This window comes from Corythoichthys intestinalis, chromosome 14 (assembly GCF_030265065.1).
Source record: "Corythoichthys intestinalis isolate RoL2023-P3 chromosome 14, ASM3026506v1, whole genome shotgun sequence".
Taxonomy (NCBI): Eukaryota; Metazoa; Chordata; class Actinopteri; order Syngnathiformes; family Syngnathidae; genus Corythoichthys; species Corythoichthys intestinalis.
The window spans coordinates 10,603,808-10,619,053 of NC_080408.1; the positions used below are offsets into that span (position 1 = coordinate 10,603,808).

Here is a 15,246-nt window from a genome sequence, read left to right on the forward strand (position 1 = left end):
TCAACAACGTTTTTTTTTTTTTTGTGGCTGTTCCAGAAAACATGCAAATTTGAACCAATCAGAGCTAACTACTGTATCTCTGCTGATCACATGTCAGTATGTCAGCCAATTGAACGGATAAATGAGTCCAGACGTTTTGCTTTACTGCATGAATTCTAGAGGTGTGCAAAATTTCCGATTCTTAGATTATTCGCGATTCGGCCGTGGAAGATTCGAGAACGATTCACAAACATCCAAATTCCGATTATTGAAATATGCGAAGTAAAGCGGAAGTACACAACACTCAGCGCGCCGCGCTGTCTTCGGGACGGAACGGAGCGAGAGTAGCTAAACATCATGCTTCCCATTACCCGGCCCCTCGGATAATGCCAATGCTCAACTCACGGCTCTAGCTCAACTCATGCAACGAGACAAAAAAACACAACAACATACCTGACTGCTGCCGAAAAGCTGCCGAAAAGCTGTACAAAGTACATCCATTACAACGTTACAGTGGATATCATTTATATAGGACTAGATGCAATATAGATTTGGTAGTGTTAGCAGCACATCTACAAAAAGCTAGATGCGAGCGTTATAAACGGCCGCCATCTTAAAGCAGTACACTTCCCTGCAAGGCTGTTGTAGCGAACCTTCCAAGCAAACCTAATTAACTTTTTATCTAAAATACTCCTAAATCGGTAAAATATTGACTTGAATCTATCTTTAAAATAGTTTTAAAACTTTCACATGTCGAAAGTAGACAAGAGGGAAATTATGGAATAACGGGAGCAATTTTAACAAATTTAACGGTTGATTCACAACATTAAATTAATTGAATGTAGTTTAAAGCTGCTGATACAGAATGGGGACTGGGTGTTTTTTTTATTTAATGTTATTTTTGTATATTTGTTTACTGCTATATGTTAACTTGATACTGAAATAGTAGTGTGGTTTAGCCTGAGAGTTTTTGAACAATTTTGGAACTCATGTACAAAACATTTTTTTAAAAAAAAAAGAGAAAAAAAAAAAGAGGGGGGTGCATCAATAATCGTTTTATAATCGAATCGTAGCCTCTGAATCGTAATCGTAATCGAATCGTTAGGTGCCCAAAGATTCCCAGCTCTAATGAATTCGCACATTCACGTGACTCCTCATCATCAGACTCAGATAACTGCAGAAGCTGGGGAAACCTCCATGCCATCCATGGAACAAAATAAATAATAACTATTGGCGGAAATGGATTACGCTACACAAGCACTTTATTATGCTTGTTGTTAACACTTCTGTATGTAAATCTGATGTTGGTAGATTGTTTTCTTCTTGGAGATGAAGTGTGGCAGCTTAAAATTTTTAAAATTTTTTTACGTAAAGTTTTGACAGTTGCCGTCATATTTTCGGAATCAAAGCACCGTGTAACGGAACAGCATTCTAGCCCTGAATCTTATACCGGAACTGCGTTCTGGCCCTGAATCTTATACCGGAACTGCGTTCCTGACCGTTCTGGCCCACTTTCACCCCTGGATATTGGTTAAAAAGTTATTAAAGGGCAACTCTAGTTAAACATTCCGTCAGTGATATTTTAGGAATCTTCACTCTGTGGCAAGCCCGTCACAGACTGAAGATATGGTTTAGTCCAGAATTGTTTTTAAGTTGTCTCATTGTCTGCCATATTTCTGTGTGAAGGCGCATTTTCAATCCTATCCATGGAACATGGCTTTTCTTACTCAAGGATAGAATTGAAGAAAAAGGATTTTCTTTCCTAATGTCCCTAATGGAACATTCATCAAGCTTATTTTGTACATATCTTGAACTTCAAGCAACGGGATTGGGCAGAAAGACAGCTGCAGCGTGGAGTGAATAATGCTATAAAGATACATGTAAACTGCAACAAAAGTGATTTGTAGTGAAGAGCACAAAAATACAGGGGTCATTAAATAGCCTATGCAATCATTTGAGGATTAAATAATCAACACCAGAGGGACAACTACCGTAATTTTCGGAGTATAGGACGCCACTTTTTTCCCTCATTTTGAATCCTGCGGCTTATTTCTTGATTTATTTGGGTTAATAGGCAACACTCTATTTGACAGTGGCGACACTGCCATAAGACCGTCGTAATTATGACATAATACTATCATGGGCATAAATGAATGAATATGACAGATGTCATGTGTCATCCGGCAAATAATGTCACTAGCTCCATTTATGTCCAGCTCGGATCTTTTAAATCCATTCAAAAGTGAGATAATTTGCCGGATGACACAAAATGACATCGGTTACAGTATATGCATTCATTTTTTTTACTCATGGCAGTGTTACGTCATAATTAGGATGGTTTTATGACAGTCATTTGGTGCTACTGTCAAGTAAAGTGTTACTAAATACTAGGCCTGAACAATATTGAAAAAAACTATTGTTGCGATTTTTTTTTGGGGGGGGGGGGTTGCGATAAATTGTAATATTATATTGCGATTTTAAAAATATATGTATTTTTTTTTTTTCAAAAGAAATTTTCACTTGATGACTTGAACAGCTGTTTGAAAAGACTGGATGATTCACAGTGACCACAGTGTACAGTGATCCCTCGTTTTTCGCCGTTAATGGGGACCAGAACCCCCCGCGATAAGTGACAAACCGCAAAGTAGCGCCCAAACCCCCACTCCCAATGTTCAATGTATTTATTCAGATTAAGCATTGAAAAGAGATACATATTAGACAGGTTTTTTTCACTTTTTTCCCCCAAAGTATGATTTTAAAAAAATGTATATATATTTTAATAAATGGTTTTTAAGCACTTCAAATGTAATTATGATGATCAGTTTTAAACATAACTGTCCCACCGAATCATTTTTAAACAAGAATAAAGTACTGTAGTAGAAAAATGCTTGGCTTTATTAAGTGCTTCTGTTTACCTACCTTAGCTGTGATTCCTGGAGTGACATGTAGAAATTACAAACTCCTCAAGATCACTTCTGCTGTTTATTGCCACGACACATGTCCGGCTGCCTGGAACATCTCCACACACAAACACATTCATTCCAGCGCGCTTCCTTGAGCAGCAACTATTTAACAAGTTAAACGATGATTGATGAATGCCGCGCATGTGAAGTCCGCTTCTCTGGCAAGATCAAACAACCATCTGTCAACATCGTTAACTTTAATAAGCAAGTGCCGCAGTGACTAAGGAACAAAGAGCTGGGAGAGGGAGGGAGGCTGTGCGAGCGCATGAAGAAAATTTAAAAAAACGTATCGCACGTCCTTGCGATGGGACTATTGCGCATGTGCACATTGCGATGGCGATGTTTAAACGATATATTGTTCATTCAGGCTTACTAAATACCATAAGTAGCAATTAATTAAACAACTGGAACAGTAACTGAAGAAATAATTAGCATATAACATGAATTTTGATTGTTATTTACATCTGTAGTGCTGCAATGCATGCTAGGAGGCATGTTGGACAACAAAAGTGTTGGCAGCAGAGGTTGACTGTATCCCTCAAGGGAGCAGTGATGGCCAAATGAAGCTTGAATGTACAAATGTACAAACAATACGAATATAAAAATACAATGCAAATGTGAATGTGGACAGCAATAGTCAAAGGCATTATATGCAATGACTACACAACAGTACGATGCAGTTAACCCTCCTGTTACGTCGACGGGTCAAATTGACCTATTTTGAATTTTAACACATTTTAAAGGGAAATTGCTATTCGTGATGTTTTTTTTTCATTAGGATGTTTACTCACGGAGGTCAAATTGACCCGTCTCCCCCCCCCCTATTTCGAATAGTCTAATTTTTATATATGAAACTTTTTAACACAAATATTGCAAAAAATATTAGTGGGGTTATTTTATATTCGGATATTTAGTCATAGAGTTAAAAAAAATACCCAAATACCCCAACAAATCGTATTAAACGTGTTTTTCTTGTCTTATTAAGGGTTAGTGGCACATGTTTACAATTACATTTAAGTTTGAAAAATTCAGTTTCTGACACGTTTAACTCCTATTGCCATTGACTGTGGTAGACGTTTAATCCATTTTGACTGGGAGGGGTGAATGAACAGATGTCAATTGCCATCAATGAGTCGGAGCTTAATTTTTTAAATAATTTTTCGACACCTACACATTCCATGGGTCAAACTGACCCTGCAAAACTCGGGTAAGAGGAGGGTTAAATGTAAACGATAATTGCGTGTAACCAACCACCTTTGTCATTATTTAGCAGAAAAATTGAAGCCAGCTCTAATTTGTATTCTTTTATTTAATCTATATATTATTTATATGTCCTTCCCATCATGTCACTTTGTGTGCTAAGCCTCTTATTTACCCCCACAGGACGGCCTGGACGCCCTGGTGTACGACCTGGACTTTCCTGCCCTAAGGAAAAACAAGAGCATTGACAATTTCTTGAATAGATGTGAGTATTCCTTCATCTCACGTCCATTGACGCTTCACATGCCCCGCCTTCAAATGTATGACGTGTTTTAGCCTCAGAAAGGACGGCTGTTTTAGGGTCACTGCCTCTGTGCAAGCGTGAACACAATAGGTGTCTGCTGCTTGGTGTCCCCAACAAAGAGGCTTTCATAAATGGATGGTGACCCACATGATGCATATTGCAGTGGCTTGTTTATTTTTCCCCCGTAACAAGAACACAAGTAATAACTAGGGTTGTTCCGATCATGTTTTTTTGCTCCCGATCGTTATAGTTTGAGTATCTGCCGATCCCGATATTTCCCGATCCAATTGCTTTTTTTTGCTCCCGATTCAATTCCAATCATTCCCGATAATTTTTCCCGATCATATACATTTTGGCAATGCATTAAGAAAAAAATGAATAAAACTCGGACGAATATATACATTCAACATACAGTACTTAAGTACTGCATTTGTTTATTATGACAATAAATCCTCAAGATGGCATTTACATTATTAACATTCTTTCTGTGAGAGGGATCCACGGATAGAAAGACTTGTGACTTTGTATATTGTGACTAAATATTGCCATCTAGTGTATTTGTTTAGCTTTCAGTAAATGGTACTGTAGCCATGCCCAAATGCATGATTGGAAGTGGAACCATGACTGTGCGTAGTGCTACCAATTGATAGATCTTCTCTGCGTTGGGAAATAACATAAGGTGTTAAGAAAAAGATCAATTGCTACTTTGCTTCCCCACATTGCTTCCCATGATATTTCTAATCGTAGGGAGAGGGATTGTAAGGCTTTAGCCAATGAAAAAGAGGCTCCAAAGGCTGCCAAAATTCACTCTACTCATTTTACGCTGCCTTTTATCTCTCTATATAGGTAAAACGGCGCCATTACAGATTGAGTACGACAATGCGTGAGTGGGTCGTGCAGTGCATGCATTAATTGCGTTAAATATTTTAACGTGATACATTTTTTTTTAAATTAATTACCGCCGTTATCGGGATAAATTTGATAACCCTACCTATAGCCTAAACTAAAGACTCTGGATGAGTGTAACATATTATGTCTGTAACGTTAAGTACAATTAGAAAACGATTTAATAAAAAAAATATATACATATACATATATATATATATATATATATATATTAAAAAAAGGCATGGCCAATATTTTTTTGCCGATTCCGATGCTTTGAAAATGACGTGATCGGACCCGATCGATTGGGATGCCGATCGATGGGGACATCTCTAGTAATAACCAATTTTATATCATCCCGATCGATCGGGACATCTCTAGTAATAACCAATTTTATATCATATTGTCAACTTTTGGTCAATTGATTTGGTGCACAAATATGGGAACCGTAAAACAGTGTCAGCTCATTGACTTCCGGTCTGAACTGCCGGAAATTTGACAGCGAGAGAAAATGTTAAAGAATGAGTCTTTTAAACATTAAAAAAGGACGATATTTGTGTGTCGCTCAGTCAAGTTAGAACAAAAAAGTGAATGCGTTTCCATGCATCCCCTCGTCAACGCCGCGGTACAACTCTGTAGTCAGCGTATTTTAATAGAGGATATGTGGACTTTTTCCCCAACATTGGCAATCGGCCGATTAACAACAACAACAAAAGACAACCTGATAAAAAAGGATTTTGTTTAGGCGTCTGTGTATAAAATTCAGCGAAATGTCCCTTTTTTTTTTCTCTTAAATATGAAAATAATTTAAGTGTTCAGAAATGTTTTGTGTATTAATAGTAACAAATTCATTGTTAAGGTTAACTGTGTAGATAGTGTCCTGTTCAGCTGCTTAGGCACAGAGAATAGGAGTCTGAGTATCCTTATGGTCTGAAATGTTTCAATGTATCACATGGGAGTTTGATATACTCCCATTGTGGTTGTTCATTATGTTTTATTTATTATTATTTATTCGGAGAAATGAGTGAACAGGAAGTGGTTTATTGGGGACGGACTTGACATAATCAAAACGTGCTGTCTTGCGTACACTACTGGCTCACAGCCAACATGTCTGCGGTTTGGAAGTATTTTGAGGTATCAAATAAATCTAGAAATTATTAAATGAAGGAAAATCAATGCTTCATCGCTGCTATACGCTTGTTCTGAAATTGCTTTCCATTGATGTCCCGCCTCAGGAGTTTAATGATAATCTTTAATCAAGCAAGCAGTATACAATTGAGTCAGGGAACATTTGTTTTGCTAATTCTGAGAAGTGATCAGCAATAGTTGCAGGCAAATTGTGTTCGGCAACAAATTGGCAGAATAAAATCTCCGCTTTCGTCGCTTTTCATTTTGCAGACTTCCATCTTTATGACCAGTGTTGTTAATCTTACTCTTAAAAAGTAATTAATTAGTTACAAATTACTTCTCCGAAAAAGTAATTGAGTTAGTAACTCAGTTACCTGAATGTAAGAGTAATTAGTTACCTGGCAAAGTAACTGGTGTTACCTTTCATGTTTTTTTTTTCTTCACCCCAAACAAAACATCATAACCTTTGCTATATTGGAAGTCATTTATTTATTATTTCATTTAGACGTGAAAGTTTTAAAACTGTTTCATCATTTAAAGATAGATTCAAATCAAGATTTTGCCGATTTAGGATTATTTTAGATAAAAAGTGACTTACCGTAATTTCCCGAATATAAGGCACTGTCAACACGACAGTAACAATAGGAACTATTGTTATTTGGGTTTAAGTTTCCCGAGGGACAGATATAGTTGACGGACACCGGAAGTGTGTGCTTACGTTTGTTATGGTTGACTCAAATGAGTTCAAGAAACTAAATTCTGTGCTTTACGAAAAATAAAAAAAAGCAGAATTTAACACAGACGAAATCATTCGGTGAAGTATTACCGAAACAAAATGGTGACGTCACGTACCGTAATGGTCGGCAACAGGTCGCCGCATACGTTTCTTCAGCACAACGTGGCCGTGTCAATAAAAAGAAATCGGTTTATATATATATATATATATATATATATATATATCTGTCTCCATCCATGTACCCGTTTGTAATGCGCACCATGATTTTACAAGTTGATTTTGGGGGGGGGGGAAATGCGCGTTATATTTGGGAAATTAAGGTAGGTTCGCTAGGAAGGTTCACTACAACAGAGCCTTTCTGAGAAGTGTACTGCTCTAAAATGGCGGCTTTTTACTAACGCCACTGAGTCTGTCGTTTCGCATGTAGTTCTACATGCATGACATAGCTAGGCGTAGATTGTAGGCTGTTGATTACAGTCAGGAAATGTTGGAGCCACCTAGCCTAGCATCGCGTTTGCAACAGCGTCACAACAAACACTTCGCTCTCAGTGTCTCTGACTTCTGTCGCGTCATTGAACCAACGTAGCAACGCACATTGTCTCGTTGCAGAAATGGTGACAAAATCCGAACGGAGAAAAAAAAACGTAATGCACGAAAAACGTACAGATTTTGAACGTACGGCGTACACATTTAAAATTCAGTGCTCACTTGTACAAATTACGCCGAAACAGTACAACTCAGGTATGCAGTCGCCGTTTAAACCACTGTGCAGCGACTTTGTCGCCGCTAGGACTCGGCCCACTTCCCTGGCTCTCGATCGATTCCACTTGTTGCACAAGAAAACAGCGAATTTTATTACTAGTACAATTACTAGTACGAGAGATTGTAATAGCCTTGTAAAGAGCTTTACTAGTTTCGTTGAGAATGGAATCGTTTTTTTGTTGTTGTGAACTACAGTTCTACACAAGACTACATTAAGATGTCATTTAGCTTAGCAACTGGAGGCAAGAGATACATTTTTCGGGAGTCCCAAACTTCCAAGAAAGCGCATTTATCAAGGTTTCATCGGCCATAGCGTCCACCAAACAGAATGCTACGCCGGCACATCTGCTATAGGAAGCGTTCAGAGTTTGCCACAAAATGCTCACTGCCGCTGGGAACTTAACCCACCAAGGATTTTCATAATCTGCTCCTTTCAAACAAAATTTCTCGAGCCTCGGGGGTCATAGAACATTTTGGAAGATGTTTGCGTACTTTTGAGAAGGGACCATATTTGATTTCCGCCTGATCGTTTAAAAAAAAAAAAAAAAAATCTAACACAAAGGGCATTTATCGGAAAATAATGAAATACAATAATTTAAAAATAAATACCTGAATCACAAATGAATTGTGTACAAGGGTATTATTCGGATTTTCTTTTTTCGGTTTTTCAACCAAGTGTTTTCAATATTCGGTTTTCGGTTTCGGCCAAGAATTTTGCTTTCGGTACATCCATACAAAAAATAAATAAGTAAACGCCTATGCTACCTTTGTTCATTGTGGTGGAATTGTTATGTAATTATACTGTATTTACCCGTGGACACTTATTAATCGAAAAAATAAAGACTTAACTTCTGTAACTTATGTTATTATACTTATTATTATACAGTAATGTGAAAAAATTTAGACACGATATGGAAGCCTGTGTGTTTTCTAACATATTTGGTCATATGGATATCTAATCTCAATTTTACCAATCTTGAGCGATTCATGTAACATAACTATAATATAAATAATATATAATATAACCTATCTACTATACAGCCGTACTGTTGTATGAGAAGGACTAACACAAATCAACATTACTTCGATCAAAAAAAGTTGCTTCAATCAAAAAAAAAAAAAAATCAAAGAAAAAATAGCTTTCACATGCGAGTTTTAAATTTATTATTGCATTCAAACATTTTTTTTTTGATTAGTTGAAAATATTGGTTGAAAATATATATTTTGATTTAAGCAACTTTTTTTGATTGAATAATAAAGACACATCTATCTCCATATGGCTCCGCCCAAGGGATACGATTTTTGACGGGGGTAACTACATTGGCACGACACCGGCGGGCGTACCATATTCAATGGATGACTTTCTTGGCGAAAAGTATTGCCTTAACAGCCCGATTTAGAATTCCCCTCTAGAATGATGGGAAACAAAAAAAAAACACGCTCATTTTCAACCTATTATTATAAATATTCTTGTAAGTAAATTTTATTGCTGACACTGCGTTTCGGGGTCATCAACGTGTAGTGCCCCCCCTGCCCCAGAAGTCAAACTCCGCCTATGTGTTTAACAAATAAAGACATACACTCTCTTACTTACCTCATTGTGAAGGCCATTAGGGATATTTCTGTGACCTTTAAACATTTGATCAAGATGAGCGCAACTGGATATTTCTTATTTGAATTTAGACCCACGTTTCGCTAAACCCTGAGGCAAGCGCTGCCATTAGTCAACCCTTCAGTTCTTTTTGCATCAACGCTGTTAAATGCAGCCAAGTGTAACGTAGTATAGACATCATTGACGGATATGGACTAATGGACTGGTCTGTCCCATGTTGCTTCGGGGGCTGTTTTCTATTAATTCCCCTTCCCGTCCTTTCCACACTTATCACTTTTGCTTGATTGCTCTATTCCATACAGTTTAAATGCATTTCCTGTAACACATTCTGAACATAGTTCCGTTGGCACCTGCTGGGATTTCACCAATGGTGGGAAATGAGTCATTCCAAATGTTTTTGTGAAATAGCCCAGACTTTTTATGTGTGTGTAATTTGGATACCCAGATCTAAAAACAACTATTCTTTTGCCAAATTTGGCATCATTTCCTTTTACTTTGGGTACACGCATACCGACAACTGGGCCACATTTGAGTAGTTCCTGCCTTTTCTGATCAAAGTCACAAAGGCCCTATTCTCAGATGTTTTTAAAAGATCATCCTGAGTTATGTTCCTGTGTGTCAATGCAATTTTAACTTACTGGAATCAATCAAAATACCTTTTGAATTATATATTTTTTTCCCCGCAGATAAAGATACCATTAGTAAAATCCGTGACTTGCGGATGAAAGCAGAAGACTATGAAGTTGTCAAAGTTATTGGCAGAGGTGCATTTGGAGAGGTTCAGCTGGTAAGTTTACACTTTTGTGGGGTTTTTTTTGGTCATATTTCTCGTCTGGCTAGTAGGGGTGTGACAATATATCTAAAAGGTGATATATCGCGATACTTTGTAGCCCAAAAGGTTATCAATATGCTCCCACCAAGGATCGATCAATCGTTTTAAAAAGGTGTAAAAAAAAATTTTTTTTTTTTAAATGAATCAACAGGTTGCTACCAGAATCTTCCATTGGAATAATATTTACGTTAGCTCACTGGCTGCCACTGACTGCGCTAGACATGGAATTCATTTTGACTGGATTGGACGTCTAGCACCGTCAATGGCACTGAAACCAGAGCATTCACAGCTGGTCTTTTCGGCATTTACAGGTCACTTCCTGTTCATTGTAGGGCATTTACAGGTTACTTCCTGTTGATTTTGAGTCACTTCCTAATCATTTGGGGATATTCTTGAGTTACTTCCTTTTCATTAACCCAAAATCAACAGGAAGTGACCTGTGAATGCCCTAAAATAAATAGGAGGTCACCTGCGAATGTCCTTAAAGAAAAAGGAAAAGTGCCCGAAAATCAGCACTAAAGGCCGAGTTATACTTCCACGTCAGACCTACGCCGTCAAGGAAGAATCGAGTTACGACCCTACCCCGTAGCCTGACGCGCGCTTCTCGAATTTTCTAACCTTCGCATCACCTACAAGTGTATGACGTGGCGAAAACGGACTGTGATTGGTCCGCTCAGACTGTTGTTTCCGGTTTGCCGCGAAAACACCGCCATTGTAGAATAGAATCAAACATTATTTTCTACACGCAAAAATGGACCAAGCCGACGGGAGTATCATCGAAGAGCAAGTCTCGTCAAGACATTATTGTGATTGCCAAATGGCAAGGTCGGCGATTGGGAAAAAAAAAAAAAAAAAAAAAAAAGGGAAGAACCACCAAGACGTGGGTGTTCGGAATCGAGTGGCCACACGAAGCGGTGACCCAGTCGGCCAAAAACTGCCAACTTTTTATCACTTTATGCCGTATTTTTGGTTGGTGCACTTCATCATTTACTGTGTACATAAGTTTGTTGTGAGTGTGTGACTTATTTACGTGTCACACTTCAAGTATATGAAGAAAAAAGCACAGATTTGGTGTCAAAAGAGTTGTTTTGATCTTTAATTTTCAATAACAGACAGTTGACACACACGATACATCATCACTGATTGAGAATGCCTCGGTGCTTTTTATGATAACGTTAAAATCAAGGCTCCCAACGCAGTTTGGGAAGTTCCATAGACGCCAGAAATCTGCTATGGCTTCCCACTGGCTGGTTGTAGGACACGGTAAACAAATCGGGCTGGAGGGCTTTGCAGACCTTGAATGCAGTGCTCGATGCCAGTTTGAAGCTAGCCGCCACAGCTAGCTCTCTCCACCCGAGTCTAAAACTCTCTGTGCAGCATCAAAAGTCGGCCAGACCGCCTCGAAACCGTCTTCTGCGTCGCCTGCCCCTCAACATTTGTATGTTCAATATTTATTCAGTGTTGATGAGCAGAATATTTACTTTCAAGAGTTCCATCTTGCATTGTTTATTTTTTCTCCGACTAGCGGAAGTAAACAAGCATGCCCCAAAACCGTACAAACATAACGCCACATCCCTCTAGTGGCTTGGCGGTGAATTACAGAGCAACGCGTTCCCTCACCGCAGAACTATCGAATGTCGAATGACGCCGTAGTCGCTGCGCCGTCACCGCAACGCGGGAGTATAACTCTGGCTTAACACGTTAAGAGAGAGGATGCTGGCGACCTGAGCAGCCACGATATCCCCCTTCTCTCACCTCCCGACTCTTTCCACTAGGTGTGTGACAAAATTTCAAAATGGTGATATTTTGTGATACTTTGTGTCCCAATAGGTTATCGATATGCTCCTGCAAGAATCAAGATATCATTTTAAAAAGGAGTCAATGTCTTAAAAAAAAAAAAAGAAAAAAGAAAAAAAGAAACAACAAAATGCTACCAAAATCTTCCACCATAATAGTGTCTCAGTTAACTCTGAGGCTGCCTTGACGGTGCTCGATACCCAATCCATTTAGAAACCAGAGCATTCAGAGTCATTCTGTCAGATTTTCAGGGCATTTATAGGTCACTTGCTGTTCATTTTAGGGCATTTTCAGGTCATTTCTTGTTGAGTTTGAGTCACTGACTATTCATTTGGCAACCTGCCTGCCTACCTGTAATAAATAATAAATAGCTTTCTGGACCGCTGTGTTCAAGTTTGGAGGTTCTACCGAATGATAATTTGACATTGTATCAAAAATGTGTGGTTTTTTTAAAAGTGATTTTAAACATCTCCTATTCGATCCACACCAGGTGAGGCACAAAGCCACTTCCAAAGTGTACGCTATGAAACTTCTGAGCAAGTTTGAGATGATCAAACGATCGGACTCGGCTTTCTTTTGGGAGGAGAGAGACATCATGGCTTTTGCCAACAGCTCCTGGGTGGTGCAGGTAGGTCCCACTGCCCAACACACTGCCCATCTATTTTTACCATCCTTCCTGTTGGCTAATCTATGTATTCTCTCACACAACCCACTTTTCTTCCGTCCCGCAGCTTTTCTTTGCATTCCAAGACGACCGCTACCTCTATATGGTAATGGAATACATGCCCGGTGGCGACTTGGTCAATTTGATGAGCAATTATGACGTCCCGGAAAAGTGGGCTCGCTTTTACACAGCTGAAGTTGTTCTGGCACTTGATGGAATCCATGCCATGGGCTTCATTCACAGGTGCAGTGTTAACAGCTCTGCGTCTTCATTTCTCACCACTGATAAGTCTTTTAAGGGTTTGTAATAGGGATGTCCCGATCACATATTTTTGCACCTGAGTCCGAGTCACCTGATTTTGAGAATCTGCCGATATTGAGTCCCGATCCAATATCGAAAAAAGTGTTGTTCCAAAAAGGTTTTTAACATGTTACTGTCCCATTGAATTATTATTAAACAAGAATAACTTAGAAAAATTATTGTCTTTATTCAATGCTTCGTTGAGTGAGTCCACTCAAATCCACTCACGCTGCTGACAACAGCCGCTCGTCACTTACACAATGAGTTGCCACAGCACACCACCAAGAGTGTTTAACAAGCTAAACGATGATTGTAGTGCTGCAACGATTAATCGATTAACTTGAGTTAATCGATTAGGGAAAAAAAGCTTTGAATCAAATTTTGAAGCTTCAAGGATTCGTTTAATTGGAGTGGCTCTGTAATGGTTTGTTTTGAAAGTGTTTACATTTAGTTTTCTTGATTTGGGTGGATATACTGCCCTCTATTGGTAACAGTGAATATGACATAACTCATCTAACGTGGCTGAATCCAGCCGCTCCCTTTTAAAACCAACATAATATAAGTTTTTGTTTTAGCTAACATGTTTGTTTTATGAATTCATTATTCAGTTTAAAAGTATAGATTAGGTTTTTGTGGGAATATGTGTTTGAACGATTTGTTAAAAGTATATTAAAAAAAAAAAAAAAAAGTTAGCATTTCGTAGCATTTAAGATGGCAGACTTTTGCTGTGCAAGTTAGCTAATTGTTCTTTTGTTGTACTTAGATAATTTTTTAATACCGCTTGAGGCTAACCTCAGGTATTTCAATTATTTTTAAATGCATTTATTGCTCCTGTGAAATGAAAGTGCAATTCTACATTGTTTAAACACTCAGGTGTTTTATTTTGTATTCACATTTAATGCTCTTTTGAAAGTGCAATCTTGTCAAACACAAACACTTGTTTCTTTGTTTTCCATCTCCTAAAATTTATTCTGCAACGCATTAAATGTTCATAAATCGATTAGTCTATTATTCAAACTCACTAATCAATAGATTAATCGAATACTTAAATAATCAATAGCTTCAGCCCCAGATCTTCGGCTTTGAAGGTAGCGCGACCAAGCTTCTCTAGCAAAATCAAAGCAGCACCGCTGTCACTCATCGTTAACTTTAACAAGCAAACTCCACTGCACTGCTGACCAACAAAAGCAGCAGGAGGGAGAGTTAGAGGCTGTACGCGCTTGCCTGGCACTGCCAGACTGTTTTCCCTGTATTTTTCAAACACTGAGAGAAAAGTCTGGGAACCAGCCCATTAACGGCCTCTCGAGCAGGTACAAAATCAATCGACAAATCAGATTCGTTTATTTGCGTGACGTGTTCTTAACGAGCAACGTCACTCTTGCGCGTCGAAAGTCGTCTCCACAACAACACAGATAGTGAACGGGAGAGCCGAGAATATGTTCCAATCCACGGTAAAATCAGTCTTAAATGACCAAAAACACATCAACACGAGTCATTGACAACAGTCAGTCTCGCGCTAGCCATGTTGAATAAACTTAGCTCTTTTCGTATGTTTACTTCCGCGCGCAAGTCCCTCGTCCTGCCCTCGTCATTTTACTAACGTCACGTCTGCCCGTCGCTGATTGGTCCACTCCGTTGTCGGTTTGCTGTGGCTTGCTCTGCCCATGAAATTGTATCCGCGTGAATGGTGGCCAGACTCAATAGCTGAACAGCGGTGAGTCTGGTGTACCAGGCAAGTACGCGCATGAAGCAGCGAAACATAAATATTAGGGCTGTCAAACGTTTAAAATTTTTAATCGAGTTAATCATGGCTTAAAAATTAATTAATCGTAATTAATCGCAATTTAAACATCTATAAAATATGCCATTTTTTTCTGTAAATTATTGTTGAAATGGAAAGATTAGACACAAGACGGGATATATACATTCAACATACTGTACATAAGTACTGTATTTGTTTATTATAACAATAAATCAACAAGATGGCATTAACATTATTAACATTCTGTTAAAGCGATCCATGGATAGAAAGACTTGTAGTTCTTAAAAGATAAATGTTAATACAAGTTATACAAATTTTATAT

The 15,246-nt window shown here is 38.4% G+C and overlaps 1 protein-coding gene across 2 annotated transcripts in view; it reads left to right on the forward strand.

Moving 5' to 3' along the window:
* The window catches only part of rock1 (Rho-associated, coiled-coil containing protein kinase 1), a 101,266-nt gene that overhangs the window by 45,409 nt on the left and 40,611 nt on the right, over nt 1-15,246 (forward strand). For both annotated transcript variants that reach the window (XM_057856676.1, XM_057856677.1), the window contains exons 2-5: nt 4,326-4,407; nt 10,256-10,356; nt 12,689-12,826; nt 12,930-13,105. In XM_057856676.1, the coding sequence (XP_057712659.1) occupies nt 4,326-4,407; nt 10,256-10,356; nt 12,689-12,826; nt 12,930-13,105 (497 nt within the window). The remainder of the gene's footprint in view (nt 1-4,325; nt 4,408-10,255; nt 10,357-12,688; nt 12,827-12,929; nt 13,106-15,246) is intronic.